The 24,783-nt window shown below is 43.6% G+C and overlaps 1 protein-coding gene across 1 annotated transcript in view; it reads right to left on the minus strand.

Moving 5' to 3' along the window:
- The window catches only part of ETV6 (ETS variant transcription factor 6), a 140,547-nt gene that overhangs the window by 32,858 nt on the left and 82,906 nt on the right, over window positions 1-24,783 (minus strand). Inside the window, exon 3 of the mRNA XM_042795329.1 lies at window positions 2,508-2,672. Within this exon, the coding sequence (XP_042651263.1) occupies window positions 2,508-2,672 (165 nt within the window). The remainder of the gene's footprint in view (window positions 1-2,507; window positions 2,673-24,783) is intronic.

Here is a 24,783-nt window from a genome sequence, read left to right on the forward strand (position 1 = left end):
CTCATATTACAGAGGAACAGGTTGCAGCAATAACATATTATCTGAAAAAGAACTTAGCAAAGTTTCACTTAGGAAACTTTGGATTTTCTGGGAGAGTTTTCTCAGGTGTGTGGGTTTTTTCAGTAGTTGTTCCTATGAGAGTCTAAGCTGTGCGCCATTTGTTCCTTGTCTCTATAAGCTGCCAATGCTGTATTTGTGGGGAAGTTTAGTGTCTTAGCATGAAACAGTTAAAGCCATCCTGCTTTCCATAGTTCAGATTCCTTTATTTTTAGCATCTTGGCTGCTTTTACTGTCTCAGCAGTGACTTTAGGGCATTTTAAAAAGGTGATTGCAATACCTGAAAATCTAATTAAAAACAAAGCTTCGAGAACCCAGTTACCTTTTCCATGTTTAGTACATGAAAGGCTAAAAAGTGATTTTACCACATAATTTGCATCTTTGAATGCAACAGTGGCATAATCATAACTAGTGCTGTAACACTCCAAGCAATAAGGTAGCAAATTTGTACCTCCTTTGATTTAGCCTGACAGACTAGTGAAAATGTCCATAAAGCTGGCTCTTTTTTTTTCCCCTAACAAAACAGTTATGCTTCTGCACACCCAGATGCAGTAGTGCTAGTTAAGGAGGTGAAAAGTGCTTTTCACTCTCTCCCTCCTCTGCTGCCCCCCTTCCCTGGCCAGCCCTAAACAGGAGAATAGATGTGGGGCTGTGAGCCCACTTTATTGCTGGGACCACTGTGGGGAGTGGATGTGGTTCTCCTGGTTTAACCATGAAGGGAAATGATGCAGCTTTTATGTAGCTATACTCTTGAAAAACTTAATGCCTCTACGGCAAACATTATTTCATAGTTCTTAAATTTCACATATAGTTAATTTCTGGGAAATGTTGAGGTAATGTCGCTTTACCTACAGTCATCTAAATTTTCAGGGACTGCCTCAGATATCCCCTGAAAGGTTTCTGTCAGTGGGATAATACCTGGAGAGAAAGAGGAGAGAAAAAGCAAGGAAGGAGGCCTTTATTTTGGTTATTTCATCCCAAATGTAGGTAAGTAAGAGCTTAACCTTCTGCATAAAGTAAGGATCTGCAAACCAGAGGCTCTTCTCAGTGAACACTCTATTTCCAGTCTACAAATATTTTAATCTTGTTCAAGTGCCCTCATTGCACATAAGGGGAAGAGCAGGGGTGTAACTTGTAGGCAGCATGGCATTGGGATGATAAGAGGAGTTGCACACAAGACACATGAAGGTGTCCCTTATAGTCCTTGCCCACATCCTCATTTTCAATACTCCGTTTTTCTTAAGTAAGGCTAACTTTTTAATGAAATGATTCAAAGTTGTGTACCAGAATTAAAAAAAAAAAAGATGTTTCTAGGCATCAGTTTTCACTACTGTTATTACACTGGCAATAGACATTAATGTTTGGCATCTCCTTCCATACAAAATTAGTCCTGGAATTGAAGCACATGCTTAAAAAACTTCATATACACTAAACATAAGTCACAGTTTGAGGCAGATTCTGCAGAGTGGTTGTGAGGGTGTGTTCGAGGGAGCTGCCAAGCAGCTTGATGCAGTATTAGTGCCATGGCTTGTTTATCAGCTGGATCCAAGCAGCACCAGCTGTATTTCTGCATCTAGTAAGCCTTGCACGGGAAGACTCCTCACAGGAATTCTGTCACCGCTTGGTCCAAACTCTTTGATCACCTATGTTGACTGAATTACAAGACTTTATATTTAACAGTAGTACCTTGTATGGTCACAAAAGAAAAGCTCACAACTCATATTTAGTTAAACATCTCTGACAAAGGAGGGCAGAGGCTTACTCTGGCTGTAAAACTGGAGCAGACAGACCGCAGGGGATATAAATACAGGCAGGCAACATACACATTTCTAAATCTACCTTGTGAATAAATGAAGATGTAATTTGAGCAATAAGCAGACTGATTCACACACCTGTCTTCTGCTGTGCCTTGGGCTGGACTCCAGCACGTGAGAGAATATGGTAAGGTAAAACAAAGCCCACAGGGGCTGTTAAATAGAGGAAAGGTCCCCCAGGGAGGAGTTCTGCAGTCACTTTTGGCGGCACTGTCAGCCAAGCCAACCATGAGGCAAAATGCTAATATGGGCTTCTTAACGAGGCTGGAGCACTTGATTAACTTGCTGTGGTTGGGTCTGCGAAAAGATAAGCTTTTACAGCAAAGAGCTGGAAGTCACAAAGTGCTGCCAGAGAAGCTTGCTTTCTGGGAGTTCTGCAGGGAGATTTAACTAGAAACAGGCTGGATGTTTGGGTTTGGGTTTGGATTTGCATTCAAATTTCCCTACAACTCAGGTGTATCAGTATTTCATTCCTCACTTGTCCTTTTTGTCCTCATACAAGTGTCTCTGTTTTCCCTCTCCCGCCCTTGCCCAGTCCATTCCAACAAATGTGACCACTTCCTCCTCTGACTCTCTCCAGATTTCATCGCAGCTTCTTCTCTCTCTTCAATCATAGCTTCTGTAAGTAATCCTCACCTGAATGAGGAGACCTGTATCGAAAGTCCTCTTTGGTCAGGAGCAGCAGAGCCTTGCCATTCATCTCAAACGTGTTGCTCTCAATCGGCCTCAAGGAAAATTCCTTCTCCGCCCACCTGAGCCACTGTGCCACATCATCCCTGCTCCAGTAAATGGGCTGCAAACCTGTGGAAGGAAAAGACCATGATTGTGTTACCAGATTAAGACAAGGCATGAGAATATAGGCAACCATCACTGAATTCCCCTTTCTCCCCACATAATATTATGCAAACTCTCAGGGCAGGGCGTAGGAGAGGAATGTCACGTTGATGCAGAGTTACTCTAAGCAGTGGACTGCAAAACTCTTCATTAGTTTAGGCACCTTGATTTATCTGTGACATGTTGAGAAACAATAACTGCCTCAGCATCTTGAAAAACGCTTCTACGACAGTATTACATTCTAAGTTTTCACTGTGAAATGGGATTTTCCTCCAGCTGCTCCTTCTGAGGTGCGGAGCAGGCAAGAGGCAAAGTCCTTGGCCCCATCCACCCTCTGTGTGTAGCCTTTCATAGAAGAGAGGCATGCTCTCTCTTCATGCCCCTTGTAAAGTCATCAATCAAGAATAATGAAAAGTAGTCAGATGCAAGAGCTAAGACCATGCTTCCCTCTAGGTGGCTGGGGTCTGTAAAGAAGGGCTGCTTAGCACAGCCACTGTAACAGCGTGTCTGTAAGTGGTTATCAGTGTGGGTATGGTTGAGAAAGGTGTATTCAGGCCAGCCCACCCCTCCTGCGGATGCCGTTACACTAGCAGATGCTATTCCCACACTGGAGAGAAAGAGAAGTGCTGAGGCTGCGGCACATTTAGAACTGCTTTATCTTGTGTTTCCTGTAGAGTGATAAAATATTACCAGTGTAACTCCGTCCATTTAAGGATGGTGTACCACTTTATAATAAAATAACAGGTATGTTCCGTTTGGGAACAGATTTTCCAGGGCTCCAAGGGGAGTCTGGCACTCCCTTTCTCACAGACAGGTTGTGCAGCATATACAGCCTAGGCTACTATGTTTACTGACAGGGGCCCAAGCAAATTACCATGAAAGTCAAAGACTTTTTGCCTGCTACCTTTATTGGGACCAGGCAGAGAGGCTTAGGAGGTGTGACAATTCAGTATCTGTTTTACAGACAAATTTAAAATCTTCCTTCCCCTCGAGAGAAGACAGCACGGTGAAGAGCTGTTTATACCCAGGTAGAGAGATTATCTCCAATCCACTGGGAGATAAAAGCTTTCTTTCCTTTTCCCCCTTGTGAGATGACTCATTGTTTGACTTGCTACAATGCGTTGCGTAGAAATGAAAGCTTCACACTGTGCATAGGAACATAAAATTTGCCGTATCTGATCAGATCTCTGGTACACAGCCTCTGGCAGGGGCTAATACCTTATGCTTCAGAGGAAGACGAACCTCCCTTCCTCATATTGCACCTGGCTGATTGTCGGCTGCGCATGGGAAGAAATTTCCTTCCTGGCACACCATTCTCCGAGATCTGATTACCCTCCTCCTACCAAGCACTAAAAGAAACCTGGGAGAGTTGTACCGCTCTGGTTTGGTTTGGTTTTTACTTCTTCAACAGATAGGCAACCCTTTTTACTGTTCTAGCAAGAGGTCACATGTAGTGAATTACATTCTGCTGCTATGTCAGATTCCCAGACAGAGGCTCTGGAAAGTCCCAGAGCCACAGCTGCATACAGAACTGAATCTCAGTTGGAAAAGGAATTGAGATCGAGCCTCAGAAATGGTCAGAGCCAGCCTAAGGAAGGGACGTCTGCATGGAAGGTGGAAGAATTTTCACTGGCTTTCAGCTGCCCCTGTAGCACTGTATTATGTGCCACATAGAAACAACAAGTAGCATTTATTTATTTATGAAGGACTTAAATTCTCTTCCCCCTATTGAATTAGTGTCTGATTACTGGGGTTGAAGTTTTCTGTAAGACCCCTCTATTTAAAGGGACTGGGGTGAGGTGTAGATCTGCTCAGAAATATGGAAACCATCATCTGAAATGCCAGAGTGCGGTTCATCTTTTGCTGAATACGGGGCTATTCCTGGAGAAAACACACTCCAGACTTCAGGCTGCCGCTGGGCAGCATGCACACTGCAGCTAAAAGAGAAAGAAGTCAAATGTGATGCAGTCAGACCACAAGGTAGGAAAGGGTTTAAAAGAGCATTTGAGGAGTGCTTGGAAAGCTCATGCGTGGTTTCTTTTGCCTCCCCCTTTGCTATGTCACGCAAGCAATAAATTGCCCAAAGGAACACTGCCATGTGGAAATCTAAATGGACTTCTGATGTGTACTTCACAAGATGAGGCACGGAACAAAATAAAACATCACTGGGAAACTCAGGCAGACATGGACAGAGCTATATGATAACTTCACATGAAGTGCATGCCACCCTTATAGATAGCAACATAACAAATAAATCTCTCCCTGTACAAACACAGATCAACGCTTTCCATGAGCTGGTTACAGTGTATTTTTGCCTTCTGTTTAACGAATACAAAAGTACCATGTCTAAAGAGCAGTTTAGATTGATCGGTGCTAGACCCAGAACAGCCAAATAAGCTACACAGACTGGGACAAGCCATGTGTGCTTGTGCTGGCAACTCTGAAACAGACCCAATGTTTGACACTGCAAATCGGGTCTCTGGCTGGGTTTCAGCACCATCTCTGAAGCTTGTGAGAAAATCCCCAAAGTAGTATGACCTAGGACCACTTGGCTTCTAGTTACTGAGAATCAGCAAGCAGCCTTTCTAATTCAGTCTGGCTATCACTAAAATGTGTGGGTGGACATGCCACATCTCTCCACTCGTGGGGCGGTACCATAATTAAATACTTACATTGTGTTCAGAAGATATAAAGTGCCATAAAATAAGTTAACTGCTTTTCCCTAGATGGATTGCCTCTTCTCTCATTTCCCTCCTTCCCTGCCCTGCCGCTTTCCTGGGAAGTTAGTTTCTCAAAAAACCCCTCTTTAGTTGCCTGCCTCCACTGAATACCCATTTGCTTTGTGAGGCTGAACCAGTTCAGTTGCAGGAGGCTTTTTCTGGAGTTGCAGACCAGTGTTGCTGAAAGTGTTTCAGAAACCGCCATTCAAAAAAGTAATTCTTTCATGTACAGCACAGCATTTACTAAACTTGTATCCCACCTTCTTTGCCCTTTCTTAAAAAGAAGTAGTTGGTTTTATGAGAACAAGGGCATGAGAGGGTCGGCTTTGCAGCTGAAGGGATTTTACAGCACAGCATACATAGCTATCAGTAGGTCCTGAAAATGCTTTCCTATACTCTCCATGAAAGAAAAACTAATCCCACTTATACAATTCTTTTTTGGATGCTGCTTCTTATTTTCCCCTCTCCATCTTCTCTTTTATTGTCATGCCCATGGTGGAGGAAAATGGGCTCTTTTTATCTCCCCAGTGTTATTCTATTGGAAAGCTAACAGCGTTGTTTTCAACTAACAAAGATATTTACCAAGCAGAATAAAGTGAGGAAAATGAATGCTGTGTTACAAAATAAGGACACAGCTTTGCTTGCTGAATTGACTTGAAATCAGTGAGAAGGCTTTGCTGCCTTCAGTACATGTGGATCAGATATGGGGGATGCTGCCCTCAGTGGCCAGCGTCGCCACGGATTTCAGAGGGTGAATTTTGACCTGGGAGTCACTGCTCCACTGGCTGAAATCTGGCAAGCATTCCTAACCTTGGTCTCTCTGTCTGCACAGTGTAAAAATAAACAACTTCTTGAACTAAATAGCTGAAAGCAGGTTAGCCAAAGCCATGTAAAACCATCATAATCCAGTTCTGCAAGACCCAGGATATTCTCTAGTCTGTCTTCTGTCAGCTTCCAAGCACCCCCTCCAGCAGAGTAAAATACAGTAATTTATAGACACGTTTATAATCTGACAGCTTCATATGCATTAAACAGGGAGCAAAATTCGTGCTCACCTTTCTAATGCCGCAGGCTGGCACACTGGTGCCCTAATAGATTATCTACTTCTGTTGCTTATTCCTCACCTGAAGTCCTGTTGCTAACACTTGTTACGCTAGCTACCTTATAAATGATGAGAGTGATCAATTCTCATGCTCCTGGGCACAAGCTGATAACCATCTGGACTGCAGAAGAAATCCACTCTCTGTTCCTTTCTATTCCTGTGCAGCAAAAACAAGTACAATGAAGAGGGGCCAATGGGGTAATTTACGCCTTCTTCTTCAAGCAAAATTGTTTCCATATGTTCAGGCATTTACACACATACACATGCACACGCACACAAGCAGCAGAATGTACTGGTCTGTTGAAGAGGAGTTGAAGTTGATGGTCACTGAAGAGTTCACTCCTTTTGACAGTGGGTCCCTCAGGAAACTTAAGCATGGTCAGGCTTTGAGGTTGGAAAAACAGGGTGCTCTGCTCACCTAGTATAACCTTCTGCACAAAAAACTACAAGCCAGAAATATTTGAATTTGACCACAAACTTCTGATGGGGTTATTACAACTTCATTTTTTGAAGAGATGTAGCCAACCTTGAATCTTGCAAAGCACTCATATTCAGTATCTCCTTCTTTGCTTTGGAAGACAGGGTATGTGTTTTACAGTATGAGTTGCTATGTATGGTGTATGCAACAGATACATCTAAAACATGAAGTATTATGTACCGTAGGCTGTTTTCACCTTGACTCATTTTGGAACAATCTAAAGACATAAATCCAATGCAAAGTGTGATGTACAGTACCACTGAGAGCGGCTGTTCCATTTCAGTTTCGGTATGAGGACACAGCCCCACAACAGCATGCATGATGGAAACAGCATTCACAGTAAGTTTCATCTCACTTTTTGTTCCACTTCGGCCGGGCGCCCCATCCTTACGCCTGGCTGCCTGGCAGGCAGGATGATGAGGCAAGAAGGGGCTAAAGACAGACCTCTCATTTATCCCTGCTTTCTGCCGGGCAGACGGAATTGTTCTCACTCCCACGCCGAAAACTACTTGGCGCAGTTGGGCAAAAAGCGAAGGGGCCAGTGCATGCAAATCAGCAGCTGGTTTCCAAACACCCAGGGACACATGCATCATCACTGGCAGCATCAGGAAGGCCAGCTCTGACTACAGGACAGTACATGAGCCTTTAGTGGGAAAATGATGCTGGAGAAGTTCAGAAGACTTGAACGTCTGCTATCCACTAGCTCTTTAGGAACCGAAGCTCTCTTTAATTAACAAAATTCTTCCACGTTACCCACAAAGCATAATATGTGGTTCTGCATATGACAGTGTATGTCAAGCAGAAGAGGGCATGAGGTGATGTTTTTCTCTTCATTTTTGCATAAAGGCAGCACAGTCTGGAGGAAAACCAGGGTTAGATTCAAATCCTTCTCCCAGGCTCTGCCAGAACAACTTTTAAAAAATCCCCTCCTTTTGTCTCACTTCTTTGTTTGGAAAGCCAGACAACCAAAATGCAAAGAGGTGTCATGGGGCTTGGCCAGTTAACATCTGAAACTCTTCTGAAGTGCAAAATGCTGCACAGCTGCTTCAAATGACTATGGTTCAATACTCCTGCGGTGCTGTCTCTGCTGCTCTCTGGTTCCCTGTTCAGAGGTATTGATTGTCGCTGCAGACAAGGGACCCTGTTCTGATATTGCGCTCGAACTTGACAGCACAAACCATGACATACTGCTCCCTGAGAAGGGCTGCAGTGCTGAGCTCAACGGCAGTGTGCCGATCACACTGAGGGGGTTTAAAATTAAAGCCCAAGCTGGGCACGAAGGTCTTCCTGAGGCAGGAATTTTACGCTACCTGCTATGGAGCTGCCACACTGATCTCTTAACCTGAGCACCTTCCCCACAGCTACCAGCACTGGCAGGCTCCCAACCACAGGGTGCTCGGCAGCTCTTCAGGACTACTTCTGCTATGGAAGGCAGAAGCAGGAAGACTGAGGACCTTACTTTCTCCAAAAGCTCTTCTAATTCCTCAGAGGAGGGGAATGGGTGACAGAGAGCTGTGGCGTACTTAGTTATCTACATGCAGATGGACAGCCTAAATAAGTGTCTTCTAGGACTGCTACTGAGTTGGTATATGTGTGGAAGATGCAGCCCTATCACACGATAAACCCTGTCCTGCTGCTGGTCCGTGCACTTGCTGTTATGAGTAGGGGACAGAGGTCTGGTGTGTGGTGATGTGCCCGACCACTTGCTCTTTCCAGATGGTGCCACTTGACCCAGGTCATGGAGAAGCAGTGGCTGTTCATTGCTGTTGGCCCTTAGGGATTGCCTCATCCTACAGTACAGAGATGGCTCTGCAGTTTCGAGGCCCAGAGATAAGCAAAAGGAGGCAAAGGTTAATCCTGGCTAATCCTCAGAGAGAATTATTTGGGAGGTGAGTACAAACTGGTACAAGAGAAATGGATGGCAGCAGATGAAAATGCACCTTTACAGGTCTTGTTAAGGAAAAACGATCAGATAGGGAACAGAGGAGTCATGTGATGGGCAGGAAGAGAGACCCCAGTGAGGCTTGCGTGTCCTCGAAAAAGGTCTGAAACTGCCTGTAATCAGCATGACAGGGCTTTGGGAAGCTTCCTACACTGCTGGGAACAGAGGGCGAAACAGCTTTTTCAGTAGTAATCTGAAATAAAAGGCATAGGCTCATGTCTCCTGCTGTCCTGTTGAACAGGGTATTAGACACAGAGAACAAGTGCAGGGAATGCTCTGTGCACCAGGTCTGCTCTGGGGCCTCTGTCGATGCAGACATCCACAGAAATAAACCTAGCGAAGCACTGGGCTGGGTTTCTACCATGCTGACTTCGCTAGTGTCATGCCCTGTGACCCAGCTCTTCTCTCCTCACTGTCTGCACAGAGACCCTGGAAAGTTGACACACCCAAATCCCTTAGGCCTCCAGGGTCATAAAATAAATAAAATTGCTTTTCTAATGCAGCCTTTGGAAAGCCTGTAAGAAACATATTGATCGGAAAATGCTTGATTAGAATGATCAAGCTCTAAGCTCTCATACAGGGAAATAAATCTTTTCAATTCCCCACACCCAGTGCCAAGCTCAGCTTCCTGGAAGCAACTATGGCCCTTTCTGGAACTGAGGTGAAAATCCCATGTTCCATCACCTCCCCTGACCTGCTGACATTACACATGGTTTGCATTTGCTGATCAAATGCACAAGCAGGACTCTAAATTAGCTTGCTGGGCTGAGATAGCTTGCTGATTAATGATGGCAGATGAAGTCACCAGCACAAAAATCCCACAAGTCTGTGTAAGCGGGGAAGAAGGGAAAAAAGGCCACACTCTACAGAATTCAACATGAAGAACATATTCTTTCTCACTCTACAGCTGAACCCTATTCTTTGCAGATAGAGGTTAGTAAATGAAGTAACCCTCTTACACAAAATTACTCAGCTGTGTCTAAGACCCCCCTACCCCAGCAACAGTCAGAAAAGTCCCTGAACGCTGCGGACCAATTCCTGAACTCCTCAGAGTTGTACCTGATGTCAGAAGAAAGCCTCAAGTGCAACCCCAGTCATTTAATGTGGCCAGTTGTGCTGCATTTCTTGTAACTGAAATCAGCATTTGACCCACAGCAGCTGCTTCTCTCCTTTCTGTTTCCACCTGCATCATCTGGAGTTAGCTTGCAGAAAAAGTGGACCTTAGGATGTAACCCTCTCTCCTCTGTGAGCTGTCCTGTTCTGGGATCAGACACAGAAAACGCTGTAATGCTGGAGCAGTCTGCTTGCTGCTGACAGGCGGTCTGCAGCCTGAAAAGAGAATTCACCCAGGACGGGGCAAACCAGTCTAGATAAATGGTGCTGGTATGCATGCTGAAGTGGCCAGAGTCTGAAGTTCTGGAAAGGAAAAGCTACCAGCCAAAGAAGCAAGCAACCGCAGAGGTGATGAAAAGACCAGCCCGTTTTCTAGGCACTCATTCCACGAGCCATGTCCAAGAGCTTTCAAGAACTGTGCAGAACGGCTCCAGCTTCCTTTCATGTTGTTTGCAAAACCTTCCTAGAAGCCCGACAGAGCTCTCCTTCCAGGGCAGGGTGAAGGCTGGCGTTTTGCATCTGGGCACCACATTCAGAGAAGGCCAGAGCGTAACAGTGAGTCAGTGAGCCGCGCACAGCACGATGCCGTTCGGCTGACTACAGCTGATCGGCCGCCACCGCGGTTGCCGCGCTCAGGAAAGAACTTGCTCGGGTCCCGGATGACCCCTCTCTCTGCTCACGTTGTGCCCACAGGCAGAGAGGGCAGGTGACCATGGGATTTCCACCAGAGCGGCCTGTGCAACACAAGCAGCTGGCAGGGGGATGGGGAATGGGGAAACGTCGGTTTGGATCTGCTCCCAGTTATAGTCTTAATCCACTCTGGACTCCTTCTCAACCAATTTTTGGCTGTTTTCCATGGAGCAGACACTGCTTTCCTACTGCTCCCTTCCAAAAGGAGCTGAAACAAATTTCTTCTGTTGCTTTTTTCCTTGTATGTGCAAAAACTATATCCTAAACAAAACTAGCTAAGCCCCAACAATGGCACGGGTTAGCTAGCTCAAAAGACCATGGTGCCAGAAGCAAGCAGTTTTGCAAACAGAAGTCAAGGAGATTATAAAAACTTTCATTTTCTTCTCAGCAGCTCTTTATTGTTTTGAACCCATTTATCTTAATCCAGGTCAACATTCAGGTCTAACAAACATTCTTTACAGTTTTCCTGTACTGGATACGGCCACTGCTGATACTACTACTAGTAATACATGCCCATTTACACTGTGCAATGCCTTTCAACTGCAGATAGATTAGACTATTTTATCTGTTTTATAGATGTGAGGCACAAAGTCATTGGACACCTGCCCATACACCAAATCTATTAGAGGAGGGATCAAATCCAGGAACTATATTCTGCTCCTCTTTAAAACTGGACAAATGCAGAGCATCTTTACATCCTTAACACCTACTTTTCCTTCCCACTTCTTTTGTCACTTACTTGGTGCACCCTGGCAATAGTAGTTTTAAGGTAAAAACAATAAAACTGTATTTGAATGAACTTTCAACACGTGCTGTTTCTTTCTTTGAACACAAAATGGCCTTGATCCCTGGCTGGGGTGTTGAAGATTTTTAAGTAATTAGAAATAAATTGATCTTGGTAGTCTTGACCTACACATGGTTTTACTTAAATCTTTTGCCTGCTGCCTAATTGCTGTACAGTGTAGAGGGGTGCTCAGATTATTACCGTGCTTACAGTATGTGGCAGTAATGCTGGTGACGGAACTGAAAGCTCCAGTTTTAGGTACCCGATCAACACTCCAGAAAGATGTGAAAAACTGAAGAAATAGTTGCTAGCTGCAATGAATGCAGCTGCTAAAATTAAGATGTTTCCTTGCAGTAATTTATCACTTTAACCTATCATTGGCTAGGTCACCTCTATCTTCCAGAGGCTGCAAATTTAGAGGTGATTCTACCGTTTTGGAAGAGAGAGGTTAGGAAGTCCTTTTTGTACAGCTGAATCAAGTGGAAAGTTTTGAAACCTCAGTTTCACATGCCAACAAAACACCACCAACAACATAGCAAGACATTGTAATCCTCCTGTATTAAGAAGCTGCTTTCTTCTCACAAGGAGATTTTGTTTTCAGAGGCTCACATCCTGAAGGAGTTGGGTCCCTTTCCCTTGAGGAATTTTGGCTGGGACTTTGTTTCCTAACTCAACTGTGATTGTGAGAGCTGGGGAGGGGGGAGCGTGTACACAAAGAGCATGTTTTCCAGGCTGTTTCCAGGGAACGTGAGGCCAGCTCCACTACAGAACAGTCTACGCCGTGACAGCAAGATGTCATCTGTTGGCTTCCTCAGCACTGGGGCTCCAAGCCTTGTGAGCTGCAGCTGCACTTGTGCTGCTACTGTAAAAGCAGATTTTGGCATCACTGCCAGAACCATGGCTTACTTTGCCTGTAGCCGTTAAGCAAATCAATGTAGAGAAAATTTTACCATCAGCATGTGGTAAAAGAATGTCATACTTCTACTCTAACTGATTTCACTTTTGGACCTCTGTCTCTTGCTTGTGCAGGCATTCTCCTCCAGACTGCTAATCCAGGAGGGCTATAAAAGCCTGCTGCAATCTACCAGTATACAAGTTCTTCTGTGCTTTATGAGAAGACCTGCCTTCAGGTGACATTAAAGATTAAATAACTGGGGGAAATGGTGCAAATTACAGCTCTGAAGACTGCACGCTGTACTCAGTTCTGAACCACATCTTCGGCTTTGGAGGTAAAAACCCAGTCTTATCATGCTGCAGACACTTCCCGCTCCCAAGATGCTGCACACCAGAGTTCTGACATAGTTAAAAACTCCAGGTTTAGCTTCATTTCTTGATGGTTCCTTAACAAACCAAGTCCCTGCAGCTCTTGCAAACTGTCAGTCATTTCTCCAAGAAGACACTGCTGTCCTAGAGAAAGGCTGGGGGTCCTTTTCCACATCCAGGGGTACAAGGAGGCCACTAAGATGGACTCCAAACTGCACTACAACATCTCACCCATACAGGGGAAGTAACTGCACTGCATTTGCATTGGGCCCTTTATCTCCACCCTTCCAGTGCAACTTGTGCACAGAAAGTCTCCTTGTACTAAAGTACTTGTGCTTGAAATACATTGATAATGAGAACAAATTAAGTGTGTGCTCTTTGATTATCAGATGATAAATTATCATGATTATCTTTGCTTCCTCTCCAGGGTTTAACTCCTGCTTGCTCTTAAGCTAGTCAGCACACCCACTAACTTCTCGTATTAGGCCCCCTCAAAAACTGGCTTCCACTTATTATTTCTGTGCAAGTCTTACACAGTTGAAGCATTACTTCTAATTGGGGCCACTTGAAAACATTGCCCAAGGAATCAGAAATCAACTTTATTAATTGGGACAGCAAGCAAGACCCTGTTTGGGAGCCTGTCAGATTGGAGCTAGGATACTGTGCTGTGTCTCAAAGACACGTGCATCCTGCAGTCAGAGGCATGGCTGCGGCAACTGCAGTCATTCCCGGGGTGCCCTCCAAGCTAGCTCCCTGAGGTACCAACCACAACAAGGGCTTGAGCATACGCTGCATGTTCAGCACAGCCTGCCCGACACCATGGTAGCTAGTTCATGCCGAGGTCTGTGGGTGCTATGGCTTCGGCAAATTCTTGGGCAGCTGTGATACTGACTCGCCTCTGACTGCAGTGCAGACAGACACTTCTGTGAGTTATGGCTACCTCTCTGTGACAGCCTCAGATCTCAGAAATACACGCTTTTAGTTCCTTCCCTCCAGCTTCATAGGTGTCTTTCTGGAATCCCGTGCTTGAGAGAAATACCCCCTCTCCTGAACTGGGTATACTGGAATCCCTTTCTGTTATTCTGTCTGGTGTGAAGGAGCCAGAACAAAGGTAATAATTTGTATCTCAGTGCTGGGATGTCTGCAATGACTATACTGCCCTTCAAACCAGCTCCTTTCAGGCCACCGCTTGGACAATATGTAGTGTTCAGTGGTAGTGCTGACTTAGTATTGTTTTCTAGCCACCCCTTCAGTGTGCCAGTGTAATTGGTGGAGGAGCTATGCCGTGAACTTGATGAGAGAGATAATCTGTATTTATGTACATTGGTTTCTGTCAGATCAGCTTTCTGAGCTGATTAAGAGCACAACTGCACTAACAGTTAGGTCAACACAACAGGCAGGGAGGTGGCAAATTGCAAAAAGAGTAACAGCTGGATGTGGTGACAGAGAAGGGAGGAAATGCTTCAGCTAGTATTGTTATAGAACATGTCATGTCACTGAAAAATGCATGGGCTCGCTGTATTACTTGAGTTTAATCTTAATGATGTCACCGAGAAAGGCTTGCTTCCAGGGCTGGAAAAATTACTGCAATGTCAATAGAGGCAAATAATTTACCTACGCATTTCCAGTAGAGGATCAAGCTGTGAATGAAAAGGAAAACAAATGGATGAGATAATTCACAAGGAGGTTCTGTCTCATCCTGCTTTTTGGGTTTCTTGCAAATGTAAAGGTGTTGTGAGAGAGACTGCATACCTAGTAACAATGGTAACTGATACCATCACAGATTCACAATTCTTAATACTCTGCAAATGTACTGTGCTAGTATAGACACCCAGTGACCTTGACATCAGTGAAGCCTGTGCTGTCCTTCTTTCCACCCTTCCTTTCCCACTGGAAGGATAGCCATCCCTGTGCTTGCTATCACCAACAAACTGATGTAGATGTGCCAGGGGAAAGGGAACCTCTGTGTGCTGCATCGTGTGCTGCAGCTGGGAGTCCCAGAGCTAAGGTGGGATTGGCTGTGGAGCTGCAACAACAGGGAGAGGTGAGAAAGTTACTCCTTTCAGTCCCACTAACTGTGCCCCCTCTTTTGAAGGGGTGAGGGGTAGCAACCTTATTTTCCTTAGTTTAAATATTGTGAAAGAGAACCAAATGATATCACCTGTCAGAAATATTTAGTAACATCTAATGGCTTCTTTACATGGCTGACAGTTGTGCCAGGTACTATAAAACATTGAATAAGGAGGAGTCTTGGCCTGGAGCACATGACAATATAAGCAGGCAGGAGAGGGAAGGGATTGAATGTACAAGTGAAGTGAGTATGGGCATACGATGCTGGTCCTCCTGGGAATCAACTGAAACTACTGGAATTCCCATATGCTCTTTACTAAGTGGATATTGTGAAAACGTAGTTGAAACACCTTTTCATCAACCTGCCTAATTAAAATTTTCATAGTAACGCTTTCCTATATTTTGGCAAATTTCAGCCAGCTCTGTGAAGGACACTTGTCAAATTACATATCTTATCTGTTGCAGAAATCCAGATTTATAGGTGCATCTGTTCACACACCACTTCTATTCACAAAAACTCAGACAATCACAATCATGTTGAAGTCAGGAAAACAACAGAGGTGTCTCTATCTTTCTCTTCTATTCTTCCAATGCTTCAAGACTTGCTTGGTTTACAAAGTCCAAACCAGTTTAGCTTCATTCTTTTGTATCACAACTTCCAAATCATCTCAAGTTTCTACTCTGCTGGGAAGACTGATTCACAATCAACTTACACAAGATGGAACATCTCTTTAAAAATCCACCGTTTGGACTGGTCATGTGCCTGCACTTGTCTGAACCTAGCCATCCCTGATGCAGTATCTTCTGTCCTACTAAGAAACACTTTCCTGGATATCCTCTCTTCGGTTAAGCCGACTGTGTCACAAATTAAATACCCATGAAAGATGTTTTTGCCAACCACACCAGCAATAGCAATTTTTGGAAATGCCGTTCAGTATTAGATCAGAAGAAGGGAAGTTCCTTCGTAACTAGAGCACAGGGGTCAAATCCAGATTGCAACAGGAATGCACAGGTTATAAGCCTCTCAGGCCGTGGATCAAAGTGTGCATGAGTATGAGCGGGAGATGGCAGCGAGTAGGGCGAGTAGAAAGATAGACTTGAGAAGTAAGAAGGTAGGAAGCGAACATGCACATTGGGGGAGGACAGTGAACTGTGCTTCACAGAAAGGATACCTTCTAACCTAACTTTTCCCTTCATGCCTGTTTTTATAACTCCTACATTACAGAAATTACTAAACTAATAGACACACATTGTCAATGCAAAGCAAGTTGACGTTCAGGTCTCTCCTTTCTTCTTAACAAGCTACAAGTGGGAAAGTACTTTTCTGAAATGCTTTGCTTATTAATGTGATTTTGAATTTTTCACATGACTGGGGTCAACTGGCTTACCACTGACAGCATGGTACAGAAATGCAGACATGGGCACATTGTCAATTTTGGGGGGGGGAGGGAGGAAAGAAGTCTTCTTCAGCAATTTCACACAAAATGACATTGGGGAATGCAAAGTGCCAAAAAATTTTCCCGTGAAGCCCTGAAAAAATCTGCAGACTCTAGATGTCTCACACCACTCTGGCAGATAATAAACATAGAGCATATGGACTCAAATACTGTATGTTCATGAAAACACAGTCCTCCATGTTTGATACCACGCAGAGTTTCTGAGGACACGAATACAATTTCAGAAAAGATTTACACCCTCGTTACTCAGGTGTTTGGACAACCAAACAACAGAAATTCAGAAAAAGGTTTCTTTGTAGGCTGGTTTATTCCTTAATAAGTTACAGCATTTCTTATACCTTCATCTGAAGCAGCTGGAATGTGCAACTGTTGGATTGGTCCTGCTCAATACTGTCTATTCCTTGCTCCGATCAAATTTGTTAATTTTGGTCCTGACACACTACTTCACTTGAAGATTAATTCTCAAAAGAAAACATTTGTGACTAATTTTTAACAAAATGTTTTGTTGATGCCTTGTTTTGAACTTTTTCTAGATTTCCTCTTCCCCCCACTACCCCTGGGGTGTGCACACTGTGTGAAGAGGAGATTACTTTTGTCAGCTCAGCCTCACCCTTATTCATTTAGTGCTGTCACAGTCATGCTTTTGCAACTCTGCTGACGGAATCAGGTAGGAGGAGGAGGAGGCTGAGTCGGCAAGAGGAATCTTTTGTTTGCACATACATACCTTGGTGTTATCAGAAAGAAAACAAGGGGTGAGTAGCATGTGTTGAACAAAAAAAAATCACAGCATTGTTATTCTGTTTTTCCCCCTTCTCTCCCAGAACTGTAAGTAAGCCTCTGTCTGTAAGAGAGGGGCTGGCATGCAGAACAAGTGTCGCTTCACTGCCTCCTCTTGCTAAATGGCATCCTTGCAGGAATTGTAACAATTGCTAACTTGGAGAAATGATACTGGGAAACAGGTTGTTCTCAGTAAGGGTCATTAAAAACTCCATACAGGAACTAGCTTTGAAGAAAAAAAGATTTTGAAAACCTAACAGCAAAGAAGGGATCTAGAATGGGTTGAGAAATGCATCAGTAAGGCCAAAGAGGCCAAGACAGACCGCACTGAGAATTTTCTGTCTATCTGGGCATATTGCGGTCTCTTCAGTTTTGTGTCCAGAGAAGGGATTTTCACAGCAGAGGCCAAATCAGCAGAGAATTTAGCCCAAAGCTACACACAAAGTACAAGCGTTTCTTGAGACATATTTCCTTTTTTTTTTTTTTTTTTTTTGCCAAAGATACATATGTGAACACAGCCCCCACACTGTGCTGTTCACAGAGGCACATGCAGTGTTGACCCTGACTGGGACAGAGGGAGCACAGCTCCTCTGCATCAAACTTTCTAGTTCTCTCTCCAGTTCAGTTCACTGATCATTTTGAAGGCCCCGGTTGGTTGTTGGTTGTTTTTTTTTGTTGTTGTTTTGTTTTGGTTTTGTGGTTTGTTTTTTTTTTTTTTTTTTTGCACAGCCTGCATCTCCTTGCAACAAGAAGGACTTTCATGGCTCAGAGCTTTTGTTGGGTACTGAGCTGCCTCTCTCTGCAGCATCCCACCGGGTTGGTTGGTCCCACAGCCTTGCACCCTGGCAACTCCAATACACATATTTTTCCTGACTCTATTAGTCTCCACTAAATCATGTTCTTCCACCCAGGACATTCTCTCTCTCACTATGGAGATAAGGAGAGAAAGACAAAATGTTTTGGTTCTTATTTTTGTATGCTGCTCTGCTTTAACATGCAGAAAGATCACACTGGTTTTTCAATTTTTGCCTTCTTGCTTAATTAATGCTACTCACACGGTTATCTTTTAAGCCTGGGAAGCAGTGACTTGAATAAAGTAGCTTTAACACACTGGATGCTCTCTCAGGGTGTGCATCCAATCCAGAACACAACACTTCAGCTGACCCACTCATCTGACTACCCTCTGGCTGCCTCCAGACAATCCAGGCACAGGCAAACCCAAGCTATGAAAAATCCTCATGAACACATCACATTGACAGTGAACTTATTCCACCCAGTTGAATGTTAAAGGGCTGACCAGTTAATGCCTGATCTGAAGTTTTGAAAACACTGTCTTTCAATCCTGAAAAGCATGTCTGCATCTCCTGTGGAAATCAGTGGTAATCTTGACAACTTAGCTGCAGTGCTAAGAGTAGTATGTAAGGCAGCAAAAGAGAGAGAAAAGTTGCCCAGAATATCAGAAGGTCCATGTTACTCATTTTTAACATAATGTCTTCCTTTTGTGTTAATCATCAAAACACTTCATAAATCTTGACACACTTTGCTGTTTGGAAAACACTGTATAAGATTAGATGCTGCTTTCCTGTGTTTCCATTCAGCTTGACCAACTGTGAGAGTGCATTTCATCCTAAGAGGTAAGAGAGAGAACAGCACACCTGGACCAGGCAGGCCGAGTTGGGCTGAACAGCAGGAAGTGTTTCTTCTTCTCTTCAGAATTGGGAGTCAGGATGGAAAGATCTGGGACTATTTCTGTACCCCTCTCAAAGCTCAGTGGTTTCTTTGCCTTCTTGGATTGCTAGAATCCATGTGAAATTGAAAAAATGGTACTGGGATACCATCAGGGTGATTGCCCTGTCCAGGATTTATTTAGCACCTCTGCTAACCTCTTATAAAGGCATAAAAGAGGAGTCAATTTTTAATCTCCTTTCACAGTGTGGTTGCCAAAATCACAGGCTAAAGCTGCATCTCCTCAGGAAGAGGGAGTTGAGTATGTCCGTAGCTGCTATTTCCTAATTGGCAGCCACAATGGAGAAGCCTTTTGCTTGCCCTGATAAGGTCATTTGCATAACTCTACCCAAGTAGCTTTGCATATATTTTTTCCTCTTCTTTTTCCTTCTCTCTCCACTTCATCAGTTCTCAGGCATTTCTCCATGTGTCAGAGAAGTCCCAGAAAAATCTTATCTGTAGTTAATCCCAATATTCACTCTATTATACACTTACTGACTTATTTTTATTTCTTGTAAAGAGCCAGTGTACATTTTGGTAACTCTATTCTTATTTGCACAATGTTAAACAAAGGAAGTTGTGCTGTTAGCGCACAAAGCATTCTGCTGTCTCTGTAGAGGTTTCTCAAAATGGCTGTGGGTTTTCTTTCTGCTTTTAAATGAAAGCCTCCTAATTACATTTGTCTAAATGAAACAATCAAAATTCCTTCAAACTAAAAGCAATTCTACATTTATTATCAAAGCTCAGATAAATGTAAAACTGCAAAGCAACCCTCATAAACAGTGGAAAGGAAGATGAATACTAAAGTTCATCAATTTAAGCAAATATGACATTAGAGTAATAAACAAGACACTGAAGGTTGTACAGTTTAACCCATATCCTTGTGAGCATTTACTTACACAGCAGTTCCAGTGATTTTAGTGGGATGTCTCACTTGGATAACTGCCACCCAGGGAAAGAAAGGGCTGAAAAATCTGTCCTTCTCTTGGTTAAGTTTTTTTTAAAAATACATATTTTTAACTTGGGGGGGGGGTGTCTCTTCCAAATTTTTTATTCTAAAAAGGATTATGCTGAAGTTTTGACACATTCTGAAGCTCTCACTAACAGCACAAGCCCTCGCCTTGTTTTTCATAGCAGCTTAAAAATATCTAGTATCTAGAAATCACTGAGCCTGATGCCCTGTTTGTACAGAAAGACAGAACAGAGTTATTTCACTAACTACAGCAGCTCACACAATGAGGCCCTGGTCCATGTGAAGGGCCAGGAGGTGCTGTCCTAATTGAAATCAAATGATCTTCATCATCTAATTCAACAGGCCTGCACTATTCTGAATAATTGCAGTGTCTCAGTTGTGATCATAAACCAGGACCCCAGTGTGCTTGGTAATGTACACGAACAGGAGAGAAATGATATTTTTGTCCAGAGAGTTTCCTTTGATTGTAATCTCTATGCAGAGCTGCTAAGAGGATGTAGTTTGCTGGTGTTTTTCCCAAATCTCCAGTTCATGAAAGCTAAACAAAACAGAAATGATAACATCATAGATTTTGCTATAGGAGGCAGCATCTTGGTCTCCACAGGTAGTGAGTGAGGGGAAAAAGGCAAAAACCAAGAGTTCATGGCACTCAGGAGACTGGTGCACCCCTAGCAAAGTTTGTTTGAATATACAAAATCAGATCCACTGAAAAAATAAAATGAGAAAATGTGCAATATTTCAAGGTTGGCGTTAATCGGTTGCATTCAAAATGCAACCACTTTTTGGTGCTTTTGTTTCACAAAACTTACTGTAATGTCTACTTTGAGTTTTGGTGGAAGTCAGGTTTTGGGGTAAGCAAAATTTTTCATAATTGTTATGAGAATCATTTTGATAACCATTGCTAAAAGCTCTTTTTTTAATCAACTTATAGTATTTTGGAATAACAGTAAAAGTTTTATAGCGTTGACCTATTTTAAGAGGAATTTTGTTTCAAAGACAGCTGCTTTTATAGTATTAAAATTTAATGTCAAGAAAGTTTACTGACAGATAAGCTCTATTAATGACTTCACTCCTGAACTTCACTATTTATATTTACAAATTAACAGTGCGAATTCTCAGTTTACTAATCTGCCAGTTGGATCATTTTTTGCAGCCTTGAGCTGTTTTACTTACTTCACTGAAAATATTTAGTAGCTAATCTGTAGTGAACTCTAATTTTCCCAATACTTTATTATGTTTACACAGTGTATTACAGAAGATTTCCTAGTGTATTATTAAGAATTATAAATTATTAAAAAAAATTATACTTTTTCAATGAACAAGATGGTGCTTTATCCTGGACTTTCCATAGCACACTTTTTCAGTTTGTCCAAGTACTCAATGAGGTTTATGTACTACCTCCACAGCATGACAACCACACTTTACAAACACATACCATACTATACTGATCTCTGAACCAAACATTTTGGGACCTCATGGGATTTAACCCAAAGCCTACTAGAGTCAATGGAAGAGCTTACTCTTGCTTCAAGTCGTTTTACCTGCAGGTCTTCTGATGAGTGCATTTCCAGCTTGATAGTACGTGTATGTGTGCAAAGCAACCTTTGCACTGTCTCAGTTGAGCTTACCAATCCTCCAGCTCCAGCCTGCAAAGCACATATTGGTGGTCTGCAGAATGCTGGCTCTCCTCCTCATTTTTTCCATCTGCTAAATTACATTACAGACTGCTAAAAATATAATACTTTCCTACTATTACTTTCCCATGTAAACAGCTGAGTTATTTGCCACAGGGATATTGAATATGAATGGAAGGGAAGATAGGTCTGTGCACTATTGCAAAAGGAAGAGGCTTCTAGCAAGGAAGACACTGGCCAAGGGACCAGGAAAACCCAAGTTCAGCCGCAGGCCTCCTATGTAATTTCACACAAACCACTTTTGACCTAGCAAACCCCCACGTACTACTGAATGCATCCAGGAAGAAACTCTCACATGCTTCAAGACACCCATTCCAGTGCAGCCATAGTTAACAAAGGTGATGTGGTTATGGGCTACCCGTGAGCTGCAAAAACACTATTCATGCTGAGGTAGCAGTGAGCAGATGAAGTCCCTGAAGACTTAATAGTCTTCTCCTGCAATTATCCTCTCTACTGACTAAGGTTTATCCCCCTTCCTCTTTATCAGTATTCAGTAAAGTTACTTATGCAGTTCCCAGAGTCCACACTTTGCTGGACATTGCATGTGTTGATGCGTATGTAAAGCTCATGTAATTGAAGGATCAACGTACGCACAGGCAATGTTAATTCTGACACTTCCTCACCTTTACAACCTTAGGAGCTGTAATGCAGAATATATATACTGAGTGTAATTTTTTCCCTTGTTTTTAAAGTATCAGTAATGGTGAAAAAAACCCTCAGAAATTCCACCATGGCATCATAATGAAACCTGCATGGGTCAGCAGCAGGGCTAGCAGTTTTAGATCCAACCTACAGACCTTTGCCACTTTTTGCTAAAGGGTCAACTGAGAGCAGCAGGAATATACTGTCATTTGTTATAGGAACCAAGACTGGCAGGAGGGCATGAGACACCTTGTCATAACCCTGGCTCATTGTGCCAGCAGGTTGTGCAGCAGATGTAGGTGACAGCAGAGGAAGTGAAAGATTAAGAAATCCATCCTCCTAGCTTGACTTTATGTCCTCTCTGCACTCCTAATTGTGCCAGTGTGCAATGCCAGTGTCCTTGACTAGCCTCCTCACTCCAGGCTCTTCCCTCTGTCCCCCAAGTTTCAGCTCTTCTCGTTTTGATTTGTGAACAGGCAGACAATTCTCCCATTCAGACAGCTCAGCAGAGGTGTATCCAGAGCACAGGAGAGACTACCTCTCTTCCTTCAAGACATTTTGAGAGTTTAACACCAATGTATTGTACTCTGTCCTGGCAAAGAAATTATCAGCCATAGCAGTTAAAAAGTAGAAAAGTTGTAAAACTATCATCTAGAAACCTGAAAAAAAAGTGGCACAACCATCCACCCCACAAAAAGAGCTTTTTGTTTTTCTCAGATGCCTTCAATCCATGGCAGGTTACACAACATAGCGACTGATGGCTATGTCTAACCGTGAAGCTGTTTCTTTACCCTACCAGGAGACCAGAAGCAGTGTCTCATTCCTGTCTGCCCCGTAGCTGAGAAGTAGCACTTGCAATTTGTGGTCCCCCATCACCCAAGAAATGACAGCCAGCTAGTCAATCTTACCAACCCTGTGACTCCCTGGCTGGGCCAGCCGGCACACATTTATGAGTCAAATCCATTAATCAAACTGAAACAGCTACTGTTGGTTGAATGAAGGTTGTACTAAAATGATGCTGTATTGAAAACTAAAAGCTTAAAACATCTGCCTTTCCTAGTTGAGGGGGAACAGGCCTAAAGAAGTTCCTTCAGGACTTCATAGTTCAATTTAATTTGATCTTAACCTGAATTTCTAAAATAAGATAAACAGAAAAGCAATGAAACAAATGAAGTGCTTTCACCTGATTCAAGAGGCTGAGCTCTGAAGAAAAACAGGAACATTTAAGTCAAAATGTCTGGAAGATTATTCTCATTTTCATCTTTTGGTATAAAATTTCCATAGGTTCCTGGTATAAATCAACATACAGAAGAATTACATGCAAACAACAAACCCCATTGTGTAGGCAATATTTAGGCAACTGATCACAAACAGAGACGAGAATACTACCAAAAAGGAGGTTTAAGGAATGTTACCAGGAACCAGTAACTTTGGGGGGGGAGGGGGGGCGGGAATTGTAAAAATCATTGTATGGTAGCGATGAATACAGCAGACAGAGTAGAAAGCTGACGTACTGTAGGGGCAGAGGAAATATTTTGAACAGTTGAAAGGGACACTGGACACTGGAGAGCAGAAGGTAGTTGGGTGAGAGGGAAGCTCAAAGTATTGTTTATGGGGGAGGCACACCTCTGTGCTGACAGACTGACAACTCTGAAGTCCTACCTCCTCATACAGTTGGTCACCGCTGATCTTGACAGAGATGTCAGTGGGGGCAGAAAGAGGCATAAGCATCCTGATATAATATATCAGGAATCTGAGGCACTGTGAGGCAAGAGTTCTGGAAGGATGTAGTTCATGTTCCAGTACCTTATTGGCCTCAGTGGTCCCCAAGGTCCCACCGAACCACATAGGTGATGCGATGACCATTGACAACGTGTGCCTTTGCCAGAAGAGGTCTCTTGCATCAGGGTGCTCTTCCCAACTAAGTTTTGTACCGTCAGCCTTGAACTGACTAGACCACTGTTTCACAGTTGCAAGCCACAGTTCCTAGGTCACCAAGCTCTACTCTTGCCAAGCCATAACCCGTGCCCAAAATGACAAGAGGTCTCTGCCAGCACCTGGGGTGCCATTCGTAGTAACAGTTACTTGGCAGCCAGACCATTCCTTTTGTACCAATGTAAGAGTGAATCCCAGTAAGTGATACAAAGTGGTTCTCCACAGACTGCCAGGGACAGTCATGAGCTCAAAAATGGTATGGCTGCAGGACATTTCTTCAGGAAAGCAATTGGTAGAGATGGGCAACATTATCATAAGGCAGGGCTCTTCCACGAGGCCACAGCTTTTTCCTCAGCTGGTTGTGAGCTTCAGAGCCATGCTTGGTACCCAGCTCGCAACGGGACACTAACTACAGGCCTTCTTCAGAGCCTGCGAACTGCTGGCCTAGCTGACCCATGAGGAGTCCCCTGCAATGAAGAATTAATCCACAGCTTCCGGGGACCTGGGTTCAACACCACCAAACTGCAGTGCCCAGCCTTAGTAAAGGCTTCATCAGTCAATAGCAGTCACGGGTTTTCCAGCAAGTGGTTCCCCTGTCCTACCGCCCCAGATCACTCAAGAAAGTGGCTGACTCTTCCTGCCACCCAGCCTCCTCCGGCAGAAAGCACCAGGTGACAACGCCTCCTCAGCTGCTGCGGTTTGCGGGCTCGAGC

Source organism: Tyto alba, unplaced genomic scaffold, assembly GCF_018691265.1.
Source record: "Tyto alba isolate M040663 unplaced genomic scaffold, T.alba_DEE_v4.0 Super-Scaffold_21, whole genome shotgun sequence".
In the NCBI taxonomy this organism is placed as follows: Eukaryota; Metazoa; Chordata; class Aves; order Strigiformes; family Tytonidae; genus Tyto; species Tyto alba.